The 24735-nt window shown below is 44.3% G+C and overlaps 1 protein-coding gene across 8 annotated transcripts in view; it reads left to right on the plus strand.

Annotated features, from left to right (window-relative positions):
• Positions 1-171: 171 nt before the first annotated feature.
• SLC13A2 (solute carrier family 13 member 2) overlaps positions 172-24735 on the plus strand; it is a 40533-nt gene continuing 15969 nt past the window's right edge. Inside the window, exons 1-7 of one of the 8 annotated variants that reach the window (XM_043530976.1) lie at positions 172-2518; positions 3147-3373; positions 4583-4649; positions 4805-4876; positions 5176-5303; positions 22708-22836; positions 23192-23328. In XM_043530976.1, the coding sequence (XP_043386911.1) occupies positions 5292-5303; positions 22708-22836; positions 23192-23328 (278 nt within the window). In that variant the 5' untranslated portion in view covers positions 172-2518; positions 3147-3373; positions 4583-4649; positions 4805-4876; positions 5176-5291. Of the gene's footprint in view, positions 2977-3146; positions 3374-4582; positions 4650-4804; positions 4877-5175; positions 5304-8343; positions 8470-22707; positions 22837-23191; positions 23329-24735 lie in introns of those variants that run through there. The other 7 variants (XM_043530978.1, XM_043530973.1, XM_043530974.1 and 4 more) reach the window with 7 other exon arrangements.

The following is a 24735-nucleotide window of genomic DNA, read 5'->3' on the forward strand; positions in this document are numbered from 1 at the left end:
TCCGGCCTCCCGCTCTCCCGGGCAGTGCGCTCAGCCCTTCCCCGCAGCTAACCCCCGTGCCCAGGCTCAGCCCCTCTTGCCCGTCTGCATTTAACCCAGTGCCCCGGGCTCTGCCCTTCCCGCCCGCGTGCGCGGTAGCGGGGAGCACAGCTTCCACCTCAGTTCGTTCCCCTCCCACCCTTTTTGGGGGCGAGGCAGTACAATGAAAGGGGGCCAGGAGTCATTTCCTCCAGTTGTCTCCTTTTACCACTCTTCACCTTCTCCAACTCCCTCCGCTTTGGGAAAGTTGCAAAGTAGCCAAAGGGGAAAAAAGGAAAAGTGAAACTAACAACCCCCCCCTACACCTTAGACATTTATTCTGGTGCATTCAGTGGCAGAAAAAGGAGAAGGGGAAAAACAGATGTCAGCATTTCTGGTTTTGACAAAGGAACACACAAGTTTTGCTGAAAAGAAAATCTTTGCAAAAGTCTTGAGTTTTGAAAAAGCCTGTTTTTAAAATGGGGGAAAAACAGTTGTAAGGAATAAATTGCATTCAGCTCTAATGATCTCTTTATCTGCGATCTGATAGGGCAGCCAGCACCCTGCTCTGTGAGCTCTTCCAGTCAAGGCAGGAGTCTAGTTCCATAGGGACAGAGCCTGCAGAGCTGGGGTGAAATTTCAAAAGCACTTAAGAGTTAGATACCCAGGTCCAGACCCATACAAGTATTTCAGTGGAAAGTAGGGGCTTAAATAGCTTTGGGGATCTGGGCCCCTCTGATTTTGGAATCTGAGGGGGAAGGGGAATGTTTAAAGCCATCAAATCAAGGAAGTAAAGGTAAGCACATGTGCAAGTGTTCTGCAGATCAGGGCCTAATTTACATTACATTGTGTTGGAATTGGCACTGTGTCTTTTTTGGGCAACAAATACTTAAACTTATGCCATGTAACTTCCTCTGTACTTTCTCTTTTCGATTAGTTCATAAGCTAGTTTTGAAGAACACAAGTTCAAAATAAAAAACAAAAGCCTGTTATAGATTTTCTTACAAATTGAGGGCCTAAACTAGTGATCAACACAAGAAATCCAAGGGACTTCAGTGTGTTTCTGACCATTTGTGGGACTGGGCCCTGTCTGGTGATGAACTAATTAATCTTCAATGAGTTCATGACTCAACAAGGTGTGAATTTGCATAGTTTTATTGATGAAAAAGTTAAGTTTTTATCTTAGCCAGGTTAATCTTCAACAAGCTGATGTTTGACAATGAAGGAGTTTGCTACAGGCTAGCTATCAGGTAATGACCATGACAATAAAAAATCTGTTTCAGCAATTTTACCACAAATGATATAGCTGTGTTTGCTTATGAAGAAGACTTGCTGTACTTCGCATACTTCTTGGTGGCAAAAATAATGTATGTTGCAAAGCTAAGGAGATGGAACTTTGAACATTCACATTTCTCTATTTCTTATAAACAGAATCACAGAACTTACTGTTGTGTCACTACTTAATTATAACATAACATTCAACCACATTCACCTTAGTGACTGATGAATACATTTAAGATAAACTGACAATTTATTAAAATGTTTTTCCCCCCTCTCAAACTACAGCTGTAAAAGAAAGTTATAGTTAGTAACTGAAATAAACAAAAGTCTGGAGAGTCAGATTGTTGTTAAGGTTATTCAGGAATAATTTCAATTAAAATATAATATGTTGGGATTCCCTCCGAGACCTTTTCCATTTGGCTTATCCCCAACACCTTGCCTAGTGCTGGGAGAACATGTCAGGTCATTCCAAAACATTCAGTTTGACTCTGGATTTTGTCACTTAGGTTCCTTACTTGGCATACAGCAAAGCTATGCTGAGTTGATCAGACTCAACCATAGGGGGTGGGTATCGGGCATTCCACACATCCAGAGTTACACAGATAACCTCTTTCTTTGTGTTCATTTATATGTTACATTGCATTTGCTGTACATTACACCACACATTTTTGGATTGGCTTAGTTACTTTGCAGGAACCAATCCCAGACAGTGTGCTCTGTCCATATGCTGTTCATGTGGAACCTGATCTTTATATTCCATGTTTATCTTGTCCATAGTCCCTAGCATAAAGCCGTCGTTTCTTGTCTAGCTAGCACAGAAATCCTGGACTCCAGCATACTGTTTGTCAAGCCCCTATTTACAACTGAACCTTCCATTCATCTTCCCAATTATGCCCACTAAGAAATGAAGCAAGTTACTTATATCAAACCAGGCCTACATAATATTTGAACTTATTTTTAAGGGCTGAATATAACTTAGCAGCTTTAACTTGTAGCAGTTTCTGGCTGAGTTACTTTCAGATTTGAGGATATTTAAGTAGCATTCATCTTCCTTCCAGCCTGGCTGTGTCTGGAGATTTGTGACCGTTATCTGGAGAATGCTGTATTTCAGGAAAGTAAAGAATGCTGGGCCCTGGAAAGCTGAGCTCAAAGCAATGTCCTGTCCGTGTGTCGACTCCTGCACAGCGCACATATGAGGTCACGGAATGGCTACCCCAAGGTGGGCAGCATCTCCTCATGAGTCTGCATAGCGATTCACAGTGCATGAGGAAGACAAGTCATTTTTTAGGCTGTCTGTCCCCTCAGAAGAGCATTTTGCTGGGTCATCTGACATTTCAGACTGTGGCCTTTCGATAAGCATTAGAGTGACCTGTTTTGCTCTCTAGTTTATGTAACTGGGCCAGATCCTCAGCTAGTGTAAACTGTTGTTGCTCCACTCAAGTCAATGAATATATGCCAGTTTACACCAGCTGAGAATCTGGCCCACTGTATTCCTTCCCCTCCCCTCCCCATGGGGTCTCACTGGTGCTGCTGAATGCTGATCCCCTCAACTGCAGGTCAAAACACCCGGGCCCTAGACTAGAGCTAGGGCAAGGCCTGTTTGTCCTTCAGTTCAGGTGGATGACATTATTGCTGGAGATGTTCATCTTCAAAAAGAGCCTGATATTTAGAATTCTTGTACGTGTTTGCTACAGTATTTTTGTAGTTTCATCAATTAGAATGGAGAGGAATGCAAGGCCAGGAAGAGTCTATCCTGAGCCCCCAGCTGATGTACAGAAATAGTAGGTTATCCTTCTTCTGAGGGAGAATAATGTTTGTGTGTCTACCCCTGCAGTTGCTTTCCCCAGGAAGCATATGCAGCTTTTACTCACTAACCACAAGCTCTGGATGGAGAGAGCTGCAGGACCCCTAATTCCACTATTGCCAAATGGCACCACCAACTCACCTCTCAGCAGGTAGACACCCATGTACGGCACCTCATCTCAGCCAGAAGAATTGTGGGAACTTCGGTGGAAATGAGGAGTGGAAATGGAGCTTCCAAGGATGTGTGGCTATGGAGGAAGAAGAAGTATTTGTAAGCTGAGGTCTTTTTGCATTTCTGTCCCAGAGACAGGCCTGCAGCTGAGAGCTGACCTTCCCACTAGCCACAGAGAGCTGGGAATAAAACTTCCTTTTGGAGTCTGATGGCAAACGTAGGAAATTAAAGCATAAAGTGCTATAATGAAGAAATTTCTTTGCCGTTGGCCAGTCTCCTGGTTCATAATACAGTTTCCCTCTTTCCCACCATCAATACACTCAGATGCTGTACAGCAGGGTTCTCACCCTTTTTCTTTCGCAGTCCCCCCCAGACATGCTATAAAAACTTCAAGGCCCACCTGTGCCACAGTAACTGGTTTTCTGCCTATAAAAGCCAGGCCTGGCATTAAGGGGTAGCAAGCAGGGCAATTGCCCATGGCCCCAGTGCCCCATGAAGCTAAGTTGTTCAGGGCCCCAGGCTTCAGCCCCATGCAGTGGGACTTTGGCTGTCTGCCCTGGGCCCCAGTGAGTTTAACACTGGTCCTGCTTGACGGACCCCCTGAAACCTGCTTGTGGCCCACAGGAGGCCTGGACCCCTGGTTGAGAACCACTGCTGTGCACTACTTCAGGTTAAGAAGATGCTAAAGTGTATGGATGATAGTTCAGTCTAAAGCCCTTCCTAAGAAGATGGAGATGTTAAAACTCGGGACTATTGATTATTTAACACAACAGGATGTTCCTCTTGCACACAGTAAGCCTGAATCAAGGGAAAAAGAAAAGGAGTACTTGTGGCACCTTAGAGACTAACCAATCACGAAAGCTCATGCTCAAATAAATTGGTTAGTCTCTAAGGTGCCACAAGTACTCCTTTTCTTTTTGCGAATACAGACTAACACGGCTGTTACTCTGAATCAAGGGAGCAATCTGACTTGCTTTTCTGCAGTTCTGGGAGCTCAAAGCATCCATAAACCCATTTTAACTGCCCTAGGAGAATTCTTTGTTGAGGGATCCTTTGTTGGTGATGAGCCACTATGACAGTTCTTATGCCACCCTCTGTGCCTGGCCATTGACTGATCCAGGAGTCCCTTGGAGCCATGGGCAGATGGGCAGGTTGGTCTAAATTAAGCCAGGGATGGGGTCAAATGCAGGACTAGGCAAGAATAAAGGCAGTTTAAAGCTGCCTCTGTCTGCATACCCACTCTTGGTCCTACACTGAGCACAGCTTGGCCTGAGCAAAGACTCTGGCCCTGTATTTTCCTAATTGCAGATTTTGTTGCAGTTCCATGACCAGAGCATTCTTATTCACTTTAATTGCTATCAACTGTTATGTAAAGGTAGGTATGAGATTTTTTTAAAATCCTGTTTCCCTTATGAACTGTTTGTGTGGTAACAATGTCCCTCTGCATTTATCAGCTGCTTGCCCCTTATTTATGGCTGTTGCCAAACACAGACTTATGCTAAATTGAAATTAATTTCTTGTTGTCCTTAGAGCTTCCTCTCCACTGCACTTGCGCTTTCTGCATCTTCCATCCTGCTTATGAAATCAGGCTGTTTTTATAATGTAAGTGAAGTAGGCCCTGTATATATTACATCAACAGCCACCATATTTCTTTGGACAGTTAAAGTTTTGGAAAAAAATGACAAATGACTGATTGCAGGGTCTGGAAAGTAATCTCATCGCAGCAGGAGGTCGCTGATTCTTTCAGAGCATTCACGCATTGGGCTTGTAAATTGCACAATGAAATTGTAGCTGTGCTGGGTAATGAAGTTACTTAACATCTGCCATCTGCGGATCTTAGAGCTTTATACAAATACTATTAATTAATTCAGCCTCCTGCCTCCTACTCCCCGTCTTACCAGGGTGCTGCATTGCCACCAAGAGCTTAGAACAAAACTGAGGTATCCTGACTGCCAGTGCCCTGATTCAACCCAGAGACTGTTCTGCAGTGACATGATCATTTCTCTCCAGTGACTGGATGAAAAAAAAGGCAAGATTAAAAATCTTCCCTTTTGGCCTTCTGAAAAACTGAGATTAGTTTACAAGAGTGACATTTTTAAGAAGTAACAATACAGTAATCGGTGAGTTTAATGGGCCTGCTAGTTTCTGTGGAAAACTCTCAAAACTCATAATTCCTCCTGACACAAAATAAATAACTTTCCAATAAAACAAATGTTGGTGATATTACTGTAGAAACACAACATTAATATCATGGCAGATGTGCATAGGATACTATTTTGAGAAAACCACTAGATTAAAGAATGCTAGGTTGCTTTATTAAGCACCAAAGTGAAGATTAATTCTGCTCATGTGCATTATCATACAGTCTTTAATTACATGATCACACACTGATTCTCAAACAATGGAAGTGAACATTATACAATTTTTTCTACAATCTTGCTGAAATCTTGGACACGTGTATTATCTTGTAGTTGTGTGTCCTACTCTGTGTCCCAGACAGTGTCCATGAGTGGTGATTACAAGATATGCAGTCATTAAGGCAGGGCTCCTGCAGCTGTATTTCACTTCAAGTGGAAGTTCATGAATCGGTGACTGATTTCTAGAGCTTGTTTCTCTCCTTGACCTGCTGCATTGACAGACAGCACATTGTTTAGTCCACCTTTACTTTACTGTAGTTACAAGTTAAGATTCATTGCTAAGAAATTTTATACAAAGCTGTAATCATGTGTCCGTTATTGATCTCAGTAAAGCAACCAGGCAAATACCCTGGAAGGAAATTTACATTAGTGCAGATGATATCTATTTGCAGATGCTTTATAAAACAGATAAATTGACATGGATATTTATGTCACTATATAGACATAAGAGGAACAATGAAATCAATGCAAAGAGCCTTTACCTGTGTTACATCTATTTATTGTGTATTCCACCAAGAATTCCTGTTGTGTGCTCTGACATTACAAGAGATTACTCTCGCATCATTTTAAGGCTTGAAATGTTCCTTTGGGTCCCTCTTAACCTCATCACCCAAGAAAACAAAAAGTTGACACAGGATTTTCTGCACAATCAGTACAACCATGGCACTAGTCCTTTTCAGAATCTGCGTTGCGGGAGTTCCTCTGAAGGCAGTGAGGTTCTTGTGTTTGATTTTCCCCAGTGTTTTTGCACATTGGATTTTGGGTTTCATGACATTATTTGTAGCTGTTTTGCTGGTGCCAGAACTGTACTAATGCTTCAGGCCTTACTCTAGGAAAGTCTACGTTTATGTCCATCCCTCTTCAGGACAGTACTGGAGCATGTTCAGTGGGACTTAAGTACATACTTAAATGTTGGCATGTCCTTCAGTGCTGTCCCGAATAGGGATCCTTTCTGGAATCAGGAACTCAAATTGGTCCTCCATTTCAGATGTTGCTTTTGTGGCATGGACCTCAATATCCAGTATCTTGAGCTGGCTTTTTAAGGAAAACACATATGTTTCTGGCCACATTTCTGTGTCACTGTGTTTCATCAGTTATATTGTGAACAAAGAGAAAAGCTGTCCTCTGTTAGCACTGTTTTCAAAGACAGTCAACATTTCAACTTGATAGACCCCAAAATGCCATTAAAGAGCAAGTGTCCATGGTGACGTGGAAAAAATCTGAGACTGAAGTCTTTTAAGATCCCAGACACGCCAGCCTTGTGATTTACACAGAACATATCCTGTACGAACTGTTGCCAGTCATGTAGCCTTTCTGAAGCATTCTTGCAGTGGTGGCAAAGACGTTTGAAGAAGAATGCACACTGAATCCGGCACCTGGAAGCTGTGGGATTTAACTGAACGGCTTCACAAGGACCCCAAGTTTCCCTGAATCTGTTTTGCATAAGGACTTGTCTACATTAAGTAATATTATTGTGTTTCCTTTTAATGTGATTGTGAAGACTCAACTTAGCGACAAGTTGCTGGCCATGATTTGTCGTGGTGTGTGCTGTTGACTCACTCCTGGCTAGCACTGTGCCAGATAACTCAAGTCTTGACAACCCTATTCAGACATGATTGAACGTTATAACGTAGACATTTTAGTCTCAGTAATATTGTTCCTAAAGGGCTCCCTGAGGGCATCACCTTCTTCCACTGTCGGTGATACCATAGTAGGGACCAGCCTGCTAGCAACAATTCTATCCATTTCTTAGTGAGATCAATGTGAAGTCCCTTCCATTGTCTCAGAAGCAAAGAAATGTAGAGCTTGTCTACACAGGGCCTAGTCCGCACTTCTTGGGATGTAAATTCTAGTGCATGCTAGCATGTTGTGCCCGAACTGGCCTGTGTGGGCCCTGCTGAAGTTCCCTAGTGCACTTTAATATACTCCTGTTTCAAACAGTGCTATTTTAATGTGCATCAATAAACGTAGTGCACATCAGCGGGATCCACCTGGGTCAGTGAGTGTGCGACACGCTATTGGAATGTGCGTCCAAGCCAGGGCAGACTAAGGCATTGTGTAGAAAAGCTCCTAGTGCATCCCAGTTTTTGTGACTTTGGGCCCAATCCTGAACGTCTAACTCCAGGCCAACCCTTCAAGGAGGTTCTGTGTGAGTGAGGAGTTCAGAACCGGGCTCTTGTGGGATAACATTGCCTGACCAGAGTAGGGGCAACATACTTTGCCGGTGTAAGCTGGTGCCACTCTAACAGTAAGTGGAACTTTGCAAGTTTACACAAGCAGCAAATTGGGCTCATTTTATGGTTTAATTATTGTAAAAACTTTACAGCCTAATTACCTGATGCAATAATTACACCACAAAAGGAGTCCAATTCTCTTCCTAGGGTATGAAGTAGAAAGGCTGGGATCTCTGCAGTCTCCCTCTGAGACTGGTTGGGCCACAATGAGTTAATTCTCCGCTGAATTTATCAAGCATCAGAAAGATTTCCCTTAGAAAGTTCCTGGCCTATCCTTCCTTCTCTGCCCCTCCTTTCTTTGTTCTCTTTTCTCTTTCACCCTGATCACAGTTCTAAAAACAACACCCTACCGGCCAAGGTCGATGTTTAATGTTTCAGAGCCTTTATATAATCCCCATGAACAGACCTGTGCACCTTTCTTCATTGGGCTAGTTCCAGCACCATGACTGCTGTGTGGAGAGTGATTGTGGCCCACAGGAATTATCTGATTGCTTTGCTAGTACCTTTACTGATTCTTCCTCTCCCGCTGCTCGTTCCTACCCAGGTAAGAACTCTTAACTGCACTAAGAGACTCCGAGTTATTTGGAGAGCACTGCATCTTTTAAATTACAAAACCAAGTGGGAACCACAGGTCCCTTCCCTGAGTAACTTCCATTGTTTCTGAGCTGGACAGTTACCTTTCCAGCTAAGTCCCCTTAGACCACTGATGGGGTACCTGGAATACTACAGCAATGAGGACCTCACTGGATAGACAGACTTGTAGGTCTATCATGAAAATGTGTTACTGAATTACAGTAAAAATGTAACTTGCTTCAGATGATGGCCCCGATTCAGCAAAGCATTTTTGCACGTGCTTAAAGTCCATACCTATGTGCCTAACCTTAAGCACATGCTTTAAGCCTCAACTCAGGAAGCATTTTATGCTCAACTTTTAACCTCCCTCCTGACTTTCTCAAAAAATGCCTTTTCTCCTATTTTTCAAGTGTTGTCTTGAGACTGAGGAAACACTGTCAGGATTTTTTGTTTTATAAGTCAATAAGACAAGGCATTTCTGAGCTATGGGACAAAAATAAGCTGTGTTTCCCTTTTTAAAAGTTTTGGAACTTTTTTTCTTTTGGAAAATTGTTTTTAAAGAATGATTTGGTCTAGAATTTTCAAAGGTCCTCGGGGACACTTAGTGTTTATGATTACTTCTGACAAAGTTAAGTTCAAATCTTAGAATTAGTCACTATAGACTTTTAAATTGTGATCATGCCAAGATATTCCAGTGGACTTTAAAAACTCTGCCAAAAGTCTGTTAGAGTTTAGAAGTTCTGCTAGCAGAGTGCAGCCCACACAGAGTATGTAAACTCTCAAATGAGCTGCACTGGTTCAGGGAGGCTACAAACTCTGCTGGCAGGATTTGATTTGGATACTCTTTCGTCTTGTGTTTCAGTCACACTATAATATAGCACAATATAGTATCTTTAGCAGAAAAAATATAAACTTCAACATCCTTTTCACATAATTACACACACAAAAAAAACGGTGAAAGAACAATTGGAGAATTGTTCTGAATTCAACACAATGAAATTCAATAAAGACAAGTGCAGAATACTTCACTTAGGAATCAAATGCACAGTAAAATAATGGACAAAATGGGACAAAATGGGGAATAACTGGTTAGGCGGTAGTACTGCTGAAAACAGTTGGGGGTTATAGAGGATCAGAAATTGAATACAAGTCAGCAATGTGATGCAGTTGCAAAAAAGGCTACTATTCTGGGGTGTATCAGCAGGAGTGTTCTCTGTAAGACAAGGGAGGTAATTATCCCATCATACTCAGCTGGAATACTGTGTCCAATTTTGGGAGCCACACTTGAGGAAAGATGTGAACAAACTGGAGAAACTCCAGAGGAGAGCAACACAAATGATAAAAGGTCTAGAAACCCGGATCAATTTGGAAAGATTAAAAATACTGAGCATACTTAGTCCTGAGAAGAGAAGACTGAGGGATGGCCAGAGAACAGCCTTCAAATATGATAAGGCTTATTATGAAGAGGACTGTGATCAATTGTTCTCCATGGCCACTGCAGGTAGAACAAGAAATAATCAGTTTAATCTACAGCAAGGGAGATTGAGGTTAGATATTAGAAAAACTCGCTAACTCTCAGGGTAGTGAAGCTCTGGAACAGGCTTCCAAGGGAGGTTGTGGAATCCCTATCACTAGATGTTTTCAAGAACAGGCTGGACAAACAAGGGCCAGGGCTGGTCTAGGTTTACTTGGTCCTGCCTCAGCGCAGGGGGCTGGACTCAATGACGTCTCAAGGTCCCTTTCAGCCTGACATTTCAGATTCTATGATTATTAAGGTTATAAAGCCAAGCACTCAAAAGTCAGGAAATGACCAGGATGAAGGTTGCCTGTGCAACCTTAATTCAGCCCTCCTGTGTGCATGCATTATGGTATGGTCTAATTACATGATTGCATACTATGTTTTTCCACAGGACCCCAGCCTCATTCAGTGCACAGAGGATGGACAATGTACACTTAAAGAGCAGCTATTCCAAATTTGGTTTTATCCTCATTGTACAATGTTTGGCCCTGGCCTTATTTACTGTCCATTATTCAAACTCTGCACTGGATATAGAATTATAAATTTCTTCATGGGTTTTTCTATGGCACTCATCACTACAGTATGAGTGCTTCACATACATTAATTAATTTACCTTCACAACACCCCTAGGTAAATGGGTAAATTATCCCCATTTTACAGATAGTGAGCTGAGGCACAGAGATTAAGGTAAAAAATTCCACTAATTTTGGGTGCCCAATTTGAGAAACCAAGGACCTGATATTTTTGAGAGTACTTACCATTATAGCGACCGTACATGTTTAAAGCACAGCTCCTATTGACTTCCATTGCAACTGTGAGTTTTCAGCATTGCTGCAAATGAGACCCCAGGCTATCAAGTTGGGCCCCCAGAAAATGAGACACATACAATTACTGATCCCCTGTGAAAAGTTTGGTTTCAGTGGCTTGCCTGGCATCACACTGGAATTCTGTGGCTGTGGCAGAGGCAGAGATAGAATCCAGTTCTCCAGGGTGGCATTTAACTGCCTAACTATGAAATAATCCTTTTTCTGCCTGCAATCCTTTGTCTCATTCATTACACACCTTCCAACTTCTGAAACAAAAGAGGAAGGGTCCTACAAACATACTCCTCCACTACACAGCCCTGATTCATCTCCAGAGCATAGTCCATCCTACACACTAAATGAGTTAGGGATCCTGTGGAGAAATAGTATCTGATCATGTAATTAGACTTCATCATAATGCATACCCATCACAGGGCTGAATTGAGGTTGCATATGATAACTTCCTAAATATTGAGTGCTTGACTTTGTAAACTTAACATTTATTCAGATTTTTGTGCAATTTCCTGCACAATTTCAATTAAAAAAGCAAACTGAAAAAACCCATACATTCCATCACGTGGCATGATATTTACACCCACATGAGTTATCAGCAGGGTTGGAACCTTTAGATCCATGGCACAGATCTCTGCAACCAGAGCATACAAAATAATTGACAGCAGCAGTAGGTTGTCATCCTCTCTGTGGACCAGCACAGAGGGAGATGAGACATACATGTTGCTAGGGGGGTTTACAGATTTGCTGGCAGCAGAGGAATGATGAGACTCAGGAATCTTGGGTTCCATTCTAGGCCCTGGAGGGGTGTTTGCTAGTGGGCACAGACTTTTCTGCCCCATCCCCTCCAATCTGTCCCTGTTCTGGGTCTCTTCCCCACCCCGGATCCTTGTCCCAGTTCCACTCTACTGCTCAGGCTTCTCATCCCAGCTCCAGTCACCTTGGCTAGCCACTCCTAGTCTCCCCCTCTGGGACTGCTATCAGTCCCAGTCTCTCCCCCTCCCCATACTTTATTCCCAGACCAGAAAATAACCGTTGGGGATGTTGAAATGCCTATAGTTATCCTTGGGGACCCAGCCTACCCCTTAATGCCATGGCTCATGAAGCCATACACAGGCAGCCTGGACAGCAGTCAGGAGCTGTTCAACTACAGGCTGAGCAAGTGCAGAATGGTGGTAGAATGTGCATTTGGACATTTAAAAGCGCGCTGGCGCAGTTTACTGACTCGGTTAGAGCTCAGCGAAACCAATATTCCCACTGTTATTTCTGTTTGCTGTGCGCTCCACAATATCTGTGAGACTAAGGGGGAGATGTTTATGGTGGGGTGGGAGGTTGAGGCAAATCGCCTGGCTGCTGATTACGCACAGCCAGACACCAGGGCAGTTAGAAGAGCACAGGAGGGTGCGGTGCGCATCAGAGAAGCTTTGAAAACCAGTTTCATGACTGGCCAGGCTACGGTGTGAAAGTTCTGTTTGTTTTTCCTTGATGAAACCCCCTGCCCCTTCGTTCACTCTACTTCCCAGTAAGCTAACCACCCTCCCCTCCTCCCTTTGATCACCGCTTGCAGGGGCAATAAAGTCATTGTTGCTTCACATTCATGCATTCTTTATTAATTCATCACACAAATAGGGGGATAACTACCAAGGTAGCCCAGGAGGGGTAGTGGAGGAGAGAAGCACCAGGAGGGGTGGTGGAGGAGGGAAGGACAAGGCCACACAGCACTTTAAAAGTTTAAAAGTTTAAAACTTATTGAATGCCAGCCTTCTGTTGCTTGGGCAATCCTCTGGGGTGGAGTGGCTGGGTGGCCGGAAGCCCCCCCACCGCGTTCTTGGGCATCTGGGTGAGGAGGCTATGGAACTTGGGGAGGAGGGCGGTTGGTTACACAGGGGCTGTAGTGGCAGTCTGTGCTCCTGCTGCCTTTCCTGCAGCTCAGCCATACGCTGGAGCATATGAGTTTGATCCTCCAGCAGCCTCAGCATTGAATCTTGCCTCCTCTCATCACGCTGCCGCCACCTTTCAGCTTCAACCCTCTCTTCAGCCCACCACTTACTCTCTTCAGCCCGCCACCTCTCCTCCCGGTCATTTTGTGCTTTCCTGCACTCTGACATTGTCTGCCTCCATGCATTCGTCTGTGCTCTGTCAGTGTGGGAGGACAGCATGAGCTCAGAGAACATTTCATCGCGAGTGCGTTTTTTTCACTTTCTAATCTTTGCTAGCCTCTGGGAAGGAGAAGATCCTGTGATCCTTGAAACACATGCAGCTGGTGGAGAAAAAAAAAGGGACAGCGGTATTTAAAAAGACACATTTTATAGAACAATTGGTACACTCTTTCATGATAAACCTTGCTGTTAACATTACATACATAGCACATGTGCTTTCGTTACAAGGTCGCATTTTGCCTCCCCCCAGCGCGTGGCTAGCCCCTCCCCCTGGCTAACAGCGGGGAACAATTCTGTTCAGCCACAGGTAAACAGCCCAGCAGGAACGGGCGCCTCTGTGTGCAGTTCTGGTCTCCCATGTTTAAGAAGGATGAATTCAAACTGGAACAGGTACAGAGAAGGGCTACTAGGATGATCCGAGGAATGGAAAACTTGTCTTATGAAAGGAGACTCAAGGAGCTTGGCTTGTTTAGCCTAACTAAAAGAAGGTTGAGGGGAGATATGATTGCTCTCTATAAATATATCAGAGGGATAAATACCGGAGAGGGACAGGAATTATTTAAGCTCAGTACCAATGTGGACACAAGAACAAATGGATATAAACTGGCCTCCAGGAAATGTAGACTAGAAATTAGACAAAGGTTTCTAACCATCAGAGGAGTGAAGTTTTGGAACAGCCTTCCAAGGGAAGCAGTGGGGGCAAAAGATCTATCTGGCTTTAAGATTAAACTCGATGAGTTTATGGAGGAGATGGTATGATGGGATAACATGGTTTTGGTAATTAAATATTCATGATAAATAGGCCCAATGGCCTGTGATGGGATATTAGATGGGGTGGGATCTGAGTTACCCAGGAAAGAATTTTCTGTAGTATCTGGCTGATGAATCTTGCCCATATGCTCAGGGTTTAGCTGATCGCTGTATTTGGGGTCGGGAAGAAATTTTCCTCCAGGGCAGATTGGAAGAGGCCCTGGAAGTTTTTCATCTTCCTCTGTAGCATGGGGCACGGGTCACTTGCTGGAGGATTCTCTGCTCCTTGAAGTCTTTAAACCACGATTTGAGGACTTCAATAGCACAGACATAGGTGAGAGGTTTTTTGCAGGAGTGGTGGATGAAATTCTGTGGCCTGCATTGTGCAGGAGGTCAGACTAGATGATCATAATGGTCCCTTCTGACCTAAATATCTATGAATGTCCCCTTAAGAAAAGCACCCTATTTCAACCACCGTGACCATAAATGATATCACTCTCCTGAGGATAACACAGAGAGATAAAGAGCGGATGTTGTTTGAACACCAGCAAACATACACTGCAATGCTTTGTTCTACAATGATTCCCGAGTATGTGCTACTGGCCTGGAGTGGTAAAGTGTCCTACCATGGTGGATGGAATAAGGCTGCCTTCCCCAGAAACTTTTTGCAAAGGCTTTGGGAGTATATCCAGGAGAGCCACAATTAATTTAATCGTTAAACATGCTTGCTTTTAAACCATGTATAGTATTTTAAAAGGTACACTCACCAGAGGTCCCTTCTCCGCCTGGCGGGTCCGGGAGGCAGCCTTGGGTGGGTTTGGGGGGTACTGGCTCCAGGTCCTGGGTGAGAAACAGTTCCTGGCTGTCGGGAAAACCGGTTTCTCCGCTTGCTTGCTGTGAGCTATCTACAACCTCATCATCATCATCTTCCTCATCCCCAAAACCTGCTTCCGTGTTGCCTCCATCTCCATTGAAGGAGTCAAACAACACGACTTGGGTAGTGGTGGCCGAACCCCCTAAAATGGCATGCAGCTCATCATAGAAGCGGCATGTTTGGGGCTCGGACCCGGAGAGGCTGTTCGCCTCTCTGGTTTTCTGGTAGGCTTGCCTCAGCTCCTTAAGTTTCACACGGCACTGCTTTGGGTCCCTGTTATGGCCTCTGTCCTTCATGCCCTGGGAGATTTTGACAAATGTTTTGGATTTTCAAAAACTGGAACGGAGTTCTGATAGCATGAATTCCTCTCCCCATACAGCGATCAGATCCCGTACCTCCCGTTCGGTCCATGCTGGAGCTCTTTTGCGATTCTGGGACTCCATCATGGTCACCTCTGCTGATGAGCTCTGCATGGTCACCTGCAGCTTGCCATGCTGGCCAAACAGGAAATTGAAATTCAAAAGTTCGCGGGCCTTTTCCTGTCTACCTGGCCAGTGCATCTGAGTTGAGAGTGCTGTCCAGAGCGGTCACAATGGAGCACTCTGGGATAGTTCCCGGAGGCCAATACCATCTAATTGCGTCCACAGTACCCCAAGTTCAACCCAGCAAGGCCGATTTCAGCGCTAATCCCCTTGTCGGGGGTGGAGTAAGGAAATCGATTTTAAGAGCCCTTTAAGCCGAAAAAAAGGGCTCCGTCATGTGGACGGGTGCAGGGTTAAATCGATTTAACACTGCTAAATTCGACCTCAACTCCTAGTGTAGACCAGGGCCTAGTCTCTTTGCCCAGTCAGTCCCAGTTCCCTCCCCCCCCCACACACCTCCTAGCTTCTTGTCAGACCTGTCTTCCTTTGCCCCACTCCTGTTTCTCCCCACACTGGTTCCTAGTCCCAGTCTCCTTGTTGAACCAGTCTCGGTCTCCCCCAGCTCCTCATCTGATCTCAGTGTTGTTCCCCCAGCCAACTGTTTCCTAGTCCCTACCCTCATTTCCCTCACCAGCTCCCAGTCGCCTGGCCCAACTAGTCCCAGCCTCCCCTCCCCCAGTTCCAACCTCTCCCTCGGTTCCTAGTCCCAGGCTCATCCCCACCCCAGGCTCTTTCCCAGCTACTCCCAGTTTCTCTCTGCCCTACTCCTACCCTGCCCAGACCAGTCCCACTAGACTCCTTGTCCCAGTCTAATCCTTGCCCTCCCCCACTTCTGGCTTCTGTTCTCGTTACATTCGAATCAGATGATTTCCTCATCCATGCTTCAGTGGTGCCAGCAGGGGAGTCACTGAGAGCACAAAAGACAGAGATTTAGGGTGACCAGACAGCAAATGTGAAAACTTGGGATGGGGGTGGGGGGTAATAGGAGCCTATATAAGAAAAACACACCAGAATCAGGACTGTCCCTATAAAATTGGGACATCTGGTCACCCTACAGAGATTCCCGGCTTGCAGCTCCAGTGCCCAGCCTCAGCCCAGCCAGGAGCAGCCTTTACAGGAAAGTCTGGTTTGGCACCTCTAGTAGCCCAGTCTGCTCAGAACTAGGAGCTGTGAGAGACTCGAGGGTGGTATCTTCAGAGATTTTAGTTGCTAAAATCAAAGAAGTCTCTACTGAGCATGTGCAAACTGGAATTTTACAAAGGTTTATAATTGGGCCAAATTTGGATTTTCAAAGGACAGCACAAGGCACATCCCGGAGACAAATGGCAAGTTTCAGATTCCTTTTCCAAAGTGGGGGTGGGGGGGGAGGCTGCTAGAGCTGTTCAAAAATGGTCTCCAGAATTTTTTTTAACGGACAAAAAAATGTATTTTTCCCTAGCCTTGTTCTCAGAAATGGCTGACTCATTTTGGCTGAACTTTTCCATAAAACTTCAGCGGGATGCAGACAGCTGCCATGTAAAATTTCAGCCCAAATGGTTAAAGTTTGGCAAAGTTATGAACAACTGAAAACAGGGTCTTATAATGGGATGTGGTGCACAATCTTAATAGTAGCAAGTGCCACCAGTCCTGCCTATAATAATATATTTAAATACTTTCTTTAAAAGGCTAAAGAAATTCACAGACAAAACACTGTGTGTACAGTTTGGCTCTAATTTAATACCATTACATGAAAATGATGTTTTTAGATGTTGCAATGATAAAAATAAAGTAAATGCTTGAAAGTGTAGAAACGCAAAGGTCCAGATATGGAAGCACCCTTAACTCTAACTCTGTCAACACCACTCCTCTCCCTGTCCATCAGCACTCTCTTTCCTCAGCCACCATCCTCCTCCGTATTTCCAATAGGGACTATAAGCTATCAACTCCATCTGGTAAAATACAATAATGATATAAAGAACCAGAGCTATTCAGTTTTCTGAACATTGGCATTATGAGATTCTAACCCTAGTTCACCAGAAATCCCAGCAACTACTACACTGTAGATATAGCTCTCCACCAGCACCTCCAGCACATATGGGGCATTGCCCCAAACACTGGCACAGAAATAGTTCAGCTGCCTGTTCACAGCAAGAAACATCAACATTTCCCTTCATATACTGCCACATACAGTCTAGAAACAACAATGGATACTGTGCATACCCACAACCCCCAATGAAAGCAGTGGGAGCTGCAAGTGCTCAGCCTCCGTTAGGGCCAAAAGGCCAAGAGTCAGGGCCCTGTGCATTCCACAATTTTGTGACCTCGGAATTCACCCCTTGCTGCAGAATCTCAGCTTATGGGAGAGACTTTCAGTGGCACAAATGGGTATTAAGTGCTTGATTCCCATTAACTTTCAATGGCAGTTGGGTGCCTACCTTCTTTTTGTGCCTTTGAAAATGTCCTCTGATGGTTATTGCCCTTATGGTGGTAGAGGTAACCTTAAAATGTGAACAGATTTCAAACTGATGCCATGTTGCCTGCCTGAGTCTGCAGACATCCTGAAACAATATATCTGAGCAGTGTAACCTGTCCTATTCATCTCGGCCAGGGGGACTCTAATTCCATGGATATAAAACTCTAAATTTCAATGCAGGCAGGCATCTGGCATTTTGTTTTCTGTTTCCCTACCCCACTGAGACCTGTCCTCCAGCATTCCACAAAGGGACATGTTCCCTGCACTGTTGCATAGAATCAGGAAGCAAGGCATCAAGGAGCCAGACCTGAAGTTCAGCTTGCAGTGAGGTGGGGGCAGCCAGAAACATAGGCTGACCAGCCTGGAGAAAGGTGCAACAGAAGAGGCCCTGGTAGCTGGGGAGATAAGATGCTGCAGCTGGCTACAAGCTCCCCTCCTTTCCCGGCACACATGATGGAAGGAGTTCCTTAGCCAGACCGCCTAGGCATAATGAAGGGAACCAAAGCCCGGGAGTGGAGCTGGGCTGGAAAGCAGAGTGACAAACCTGTCCTTGAAAAATAATTTCTGCCAAAAACAATCATTCACAAATTTTACACAAAGAGTATTTTCAACTATAAGCCATAGTTATGTGTGAGCTGGGGAGGTTGTGATGAGGGAAATGGGAATGAAAGGTATTTCATGGCAATAGACTAGATTAACATTGCTTCAGAATTTGGTCCCCTCATGCCACAGAGTAGAAGGGGCCCTGCCTATAGCCAAGCATTTCAAAAGTGATGATAGATTCATAGAGTTTAATGCCAGAAGGAACCATTAGATCATCTAATGACCTCCTATATATCACAGGCCATTAAATTTCATCTAGTTATCCCTGTACTGAGATCAATTACTTGTGTTTGACTAAAACACATCTTACAGAAATGTATCTAGTCTTTATTTGAAGGCATCAAGAGAGTGAGAATCTCGCTCAATGCCAATCTCAAATGAGTAGTTTGTTCTAATGGTTAATCACCCTCAACTGTAAAATGTATGCCTTATTTCTAATTTGAATTTGTCTGGCTTCAGCTTCCAGCCACTGGTTCTTGTTCGGCCTTTCTCTGCTAGATTGAAGAGCCCTTTAGTATCTGGTAGTTTCTCCCCATGAAAGTATTTACGAACTGTAATCAAGACAGCTCTCAATCTTTGTTTTGATCAACTAAACAACTTGATCTCTTTAAGTCTCTCCCTGTGTAAGGCATTTTTCTCCATCCCTCAAATAACTGTTGTGGCTCTTTTCTGCAACCTCTCTGATTCAAATTTCTGGATGTCCAATCTGAGACACCTTAATGGAGCCTGATTTTCAGAAGACAGGCGCTCAGCCCGCTCTGAAAATCATGCCCCTTGAACATCTCACCCAAAATCACTTGTCACGTTCGAAAATTTTGGTCAAAGAGCCCAGTCTGCATCTTTTACTCTCCAAAATATGGACTCAGTGGAATATCCCACATACATGTAATCCTCTGACATGATTCAAGTGTCTCTGCAGAGAACAGGTGGTCAGGATACAGGGTCAGAGTTCAGAATGTGAGAAACCTTAACTCTCAACTATTTATATATAACTGTGGTATTTTAATAATGCTTTCTTTTTCTTATTAGTATTACAGTAATAGCTATTTACAACCTCAACTAACTGAATCATGGCTTGTCAGCAAGTATTCTGTCGGTCTGATTTCCTGGTCATTTGCATGCCAAGATTTGTGATTGTTATTATTTGCATTGCAGTAGCACTCAGAGGCCCCAGTTGGGTTCTGGGCCCCATTGTATTAGGCTCTGTATAAATACAGACAAAGCAGTGCTCCCTGCAGCATGGGGGTCCCCAGTCTGGGACAGTATAAGACACAAAGACGTAGAAGTATAATGGAAAGAAGACACATAATACATGACTATGTACATGTTTTTCTAACAGTGTAAAGTGAAGTAGCAAAAAAAGTAGTTAATGAAATTAAATGGGACTTAACTCAGATAACTGCTTATGTGGCTGGGGAATGGGATCCAGAACTTTTCACTACTAAGTCATGGCTTCAAACCCAGCCAAAGTTGGTAGTGCCTGGAAGTTACCATTTTATCAGGTCTTTGGTATCTCTTGTGGAAAAATTTGGTGGATCTCAATTCAGTGTCACAAAGGGCACCAACTGGCATTTACAGTTCAGCAGAGGCCAAGGACTGACTAGGCCATGGAGAGACAGAAAATATTTCTGACCCTCCAAGTCTAAACGTGGCCTTTACAGGTTAAGATTGGGCACACTGCTGGGCCATATGGGAGAAGCTTGCACTCTTACACTGGCCCAACGGTGCATCTTCAGTGTACAGGGCTGTCAAGCTGACACCTACACTAAAAGGAAAAAAAAACAAAAAAAAAAAACAAGGGGAAGGGGCAGGACGCATAATGCCACACTCAGATGTCTGATCCCTCACAATTAACCAGCATACCTTCTTAGTAATTAACTTGCCCCATTGGGAGATATGGCTAGGGCCCTGAGATAAACTGTTGTGTGAACAAGGGTAAAACAAACAGAATTATAAAGGCTTTGTCTAAAGCCAAAGGAAGCAGAAATTGACAAAGATAAAAAGGCAAATAATCAACACCACACAGAAACCCAGCCACTGAGCTGAGCCTGAGGCCTGGAGCTTCACTAGACCATCTAATCTGATAACCAGCTTTGACTTCAAAGGAGGGTGTAAACTTTCACCTCTCTATCTGTCTGTCTCTCTCTCACACACACACACCTCTCAAAGAATTATATCCTGAATGCCAGGCTGGTGGTCATGGCGTCCCCTGGAGCATGAACAGGATTCGGAGCAGTAGCAAAAAGAAAAGGAGGACTTGTGGCACCTTAGAGACTAACCAATTTATTTGAGCATAAGCTTTCGTGAGCTACAGCTCCCTTCATCGGATGCATACTGTGGAAAGTATAGAAGATCTTCTATACTTTCTATACTTTACTTTCCACAGTATGCATCCGATGAAGGGAGCTGTAGCTCACGAAAGCTTATGCTCAAATAAATTGGTTAGTCTCTAAGGTGCCACAAGTCCTCCTTTTCTTTTTGCGAATACAGACTAACACAGGCTGTTACTCTGAAACCGGAGCAGTAGCAGGATGTGCAAGATCTAGAGTGGAGGGTGTATGAATGGAGAAAGAAGTATCTCTGTCCCTGGGGATAACTGATGGCCCCGCTGGTTGCCAGTAGCACTGATATCCCTTTTCCAGGCCTCCAGACAGTTTCTATTTTTCGTTTTTATAAATCCCAATGGAGTAGGATGTGGGGGAATGTTCTGAGGAGAGAGTCTAAACCAAGGCCCATAATCACTGAATTCTTCACTGTCCCTGGGTTGGAGCCATACAATGTGAAATATTATTAGGCCCCCACTACTCCCCCTTTCCTGTCACTGTGTTCCTGACAAGCTTTATTGGAGGTGACCCTGTGCAGGTGGAATGTGTCAGCATCCCAGGACTTGCCAGGGATTCTCACTGACAGCTTTGCCAAGAGAACCCAGTGGCTTCTCACAGGTACACTAAATGGGAGAGATGGATTAATCAACATTGGGAAACTCCAATTAATGTTCGGCTTGATGGAATATTTAACTAGGGAACTGCACTTTTTAAAGTTTCTGTGGTTGCCACTGAATATGGGGGACCAAAATCTATCCGTTCCTCAGAAATCCCTCTCTTCCCCCCATTCCTGCTGCTGAAACCCTTATCCAGGACCTGGTAATCTCTACCTAAAGTACTGCAACTTTCTACTCTCTGGCCTACTCAATCTCACCTTTCATCCTTCCACATCACAAGCTCTCCATCTCTTTCCATGCCACAGTCATGCTTGCCTCTTGCTTTCCTGGGTCTTCATGGGTCTGTCCGTGCCTGCTTCTCAGCTTTTGTCTAGTGCTATTCTTCTACTTGGACGCTGTGCTCAGACCATTCCGTCCCACTCCCTTTAGAGCATTCTCCAGAAGATCTCTGTGCCGTCTCCCACATTGCCAGATAGGTTTGAAATTATCTCGATTCCAGATTCCACATAACTCTTTCCTTCTTCAAATCCCTCTGCAAACTTCCTGCTAGTCACGCTTTCCAGCATTGACCCACACTTCTGAGTCAGTCGCAGAATGAGGGAGATGTAAGCCACCTCCCCTCAGTCCCCACCACAAGGCTGATTCCTTCCCTCGGGCCTGAGTCACCACTGTGTTACCACCTGAGGAACTACACCGAAATAAATGCAGGCATGTCATAAAAACTGGAGTAACGCACTGGTAAAAGAGACCCCTTGTCTGGAGAGGGCACCTTACAGCCCATGGTCCCTTCCTCTCCCCAAGGAAAGAATCCCCATGCAACATGCTATTTCAGATCACCTTGAGGTGATGTAATGAAGTAAATATGTTTAATTTAGAAGCTGGAATGGTCTTCCAGAGCAGAAGTAAGCCAAAGTCCCCTGGAGAAAGGGTAGGAAACAAACGTTGGGATCGTTTCACCATGGGGAAGGAAGAAGCTTTTGGATAATTTTGTGAATTGCAAAGGGCATTTTACAACAATACAAAATAAAAAAAGAAATCCCAGTGATTAGGAACTGAAGTTGAACTGTGATTATAGTTTGTCAATTAGCCTGTGCAAAGGCTGCGGCTAATTGTGAAAAATCAAATGAAAAGTAAACATATAATGATTTACAATGCTAGAAATCAAGGCTGCGGAAACCAATCAGAGTTCATCTGGGCCACTGCATGAAACAGGTCGGGAGAAAAGTGAACTGAACCAAAGACTAACTGAGCTGTTCAATCATTCAAAGACAGAAGCAAATCAGGGAGAAGTTGCTACCATCAGCAAAATCAAGGAGTCTGTTCAGAACTTCCGCCTCTTATCTGGGCAGGGTTCAAAGTCAGTGATATATTTCTTTTTCTGTGTATAAGTTTTGCGTTTCCTTGTAAAGGCTCTTCCACAAGGACACCGTAGATGCTGCCCCCTTATTTCTATCCCAGATCTCTGACAAGGTCACTGAATGCTTTGCCCTTTTCTCCATGACAGGAGGCAGATAAGTGGGATCTGTTCCCCTTCTCTACCTGGGGCACAGTTGGGAGAAAGAGGCTAGAAGCAGGCCTCTGACTGAATGCTTAGTAAGAGCGTATGAATAAGCTTGTGGGCTAGTGTCTCAGTCAGCTGTGCAGTGTGCTCTGATTGTGCGCATTCTCTTTCAGGAAGCCCGATGTGGTTATGTTATCATCCTGATGGCGGCGTTCTGGTGTATGGAAGTCCTGCCATTGGGTGTTACTGCCCTTTTTCCTGTCGTGCTATTCCCGCTCATGAACATAATGGATTCAACTAAAGTAAGAGATCTGGCTCTTACCTATCTGCGTCCCCATCAATTTCTCTCAGTGTGTCTGGATGTCTCTCATCTGGTCAGTCTGCAGGGACAGGATGGTTCCAACACGCAGTGTTGAGCGGGAGGAAACTGCATGACTGGCACGCAGAGAGAAGGTTCACAGAACAAAGAATTTCTCTGCCCCCCTGGAATGAATGCTGGATCCAGCTCCAGAAGTGAAACCAAAGGAAAATTATTAGCAGTATGGGATGCATGTAACCTGCATAACAGTGTCTCTGACCCTCCTTCAGTAAATGTTTTCTCTCTGACTGTCTGGCCTCTCTCTCTGACTGTTTTCTCTCCCCTGTTTTCTGTTACAGGTCTGTATGGAGTATCTGAAGGACACCAACATGCTCTTCATCGGGGGGCTGATGGTGGCCATTGCTGTTGAACACTGCAACCTACACAAGCGCATCGCCCTGGGGGTCTTGTTAATCCTTGGGGTCAGACCAGCCCTGTGAGTGAGAACCTCAGAAGTGGGCGGGGGTGGGGGTGGGGCAGTCAGTGAGAAGACCAGATTCCACCCAGGGAAGGAGTTTGGAAATCTTTTCATTCCTGATTCAGGAAAGCACCAAAGTACATGCCAATGTCCATCATTTAAGAGCTGTCTTGATTCGGGCTCTTTGTTTGCATTTCGTTCTCATCTCATTTCAGCCAGAAGGTTATGTGGGGTTTGGCAGTCTCCTGTGTGATGTGTGATATGAGTAATGAACTCCTGTGTTCTCCGATGTGTACTGCAGCCAGCTCTCTTTCTTTCCCCTGTCTATATATTGGATGGAAGGACTGACTTAATAAGAAATATTTAATATTATGTAGCTACATGACAGTGAGAAAGGGAACAGCATAACCAGACCCATAGAAAAGCACTGTGTTAATGATTATGATCCTGAGTGGGGACTGGGGTATCTGTATTTAAAGAGATTAGAAAACCAGGCGCAATTTGGTTTTGAATGATAATTGTAAGGCAAAATTACAGAGGTCTATAAAATATACAGAGAAAGCTATATGATCCTATCTAGTTTGTCCCATACCACAAGAACAAGGGAACAGTTGAGGATGTTATAAGACAATAGGATAAAAATAAATAAAACCCAAAACACTTTTGTACATAATTTGTAATTAGCTTGTGTATCTCATTGCTGTAAAATAATGTAGTAAGATCCAAAGGAGGACTAGACTTTTATATGAATCAGAACAGAAACTGCAGTGATAAGAGGTGGGATAAATTACAAAGATTACTGATTCTCAAGCTTAACAATGTTAACTGATCACTATCTGGGCTCAAAAATAAATTCTCTCCCAGGTGACAGTGTTATACAATTAGCTGTCCCCCAGGTCACTATCACCCCAATTTCAGATCTGTTCAGCTGGGCAAACTTCATCTCATCTTGTGTTAAGGGCCCTCTGCCCATGCATGGCCTTGGTACCATTCTGCGTGGGATGTACTGTACATTACAAGCCAAAAGCTCTGTGCTGCTATTCTCCCCTAGTGCTAACTTCGTTTCCTAACAAAGAGAGCTCTCTGTACAAGGAGATCCACCACTGGAAATGCTCACCCTGGCCGTGCCCTGTACCCCAGTCCAGGACACATTAGCTAGTCAACAGCTAATTAATGCATTTCCCCAGAGGAACAGGAGCTGACAGGACAGTCTTTATACCACAATAAAACCTATACAGAATTCTAGCCACAGAATGGAATGGTTTTCAGTGCAATCACTAATGGATCCTGTCAAACATGCTGTTGCCATATGTATCTTTTTCTCCTGGAAACCTCTCCTCCTCTTTTCTCTCCATCCTCTCCTAGACTCCCTCTTCTTCCCTGCCTTTCATCCTCCCTCCTCCCCTGAGAAGAACCTGGGCTAGT

The sequence above is a fragment of the Chelonia mydas genome, chromosome 17, assembly GCF_015237465.2.
Source record: "Chelonia mydas isolate rCheMyd1 chromosome 17, rCheMyd1.pri.v2, whole genome shotgun sequence".
In the NCBI taxonomy this organism is placed as follows: Eukaryota; Metazoa; Chordata; order Testudines; family Cheloniidae; genus Chelonia; species Chelonia mydas.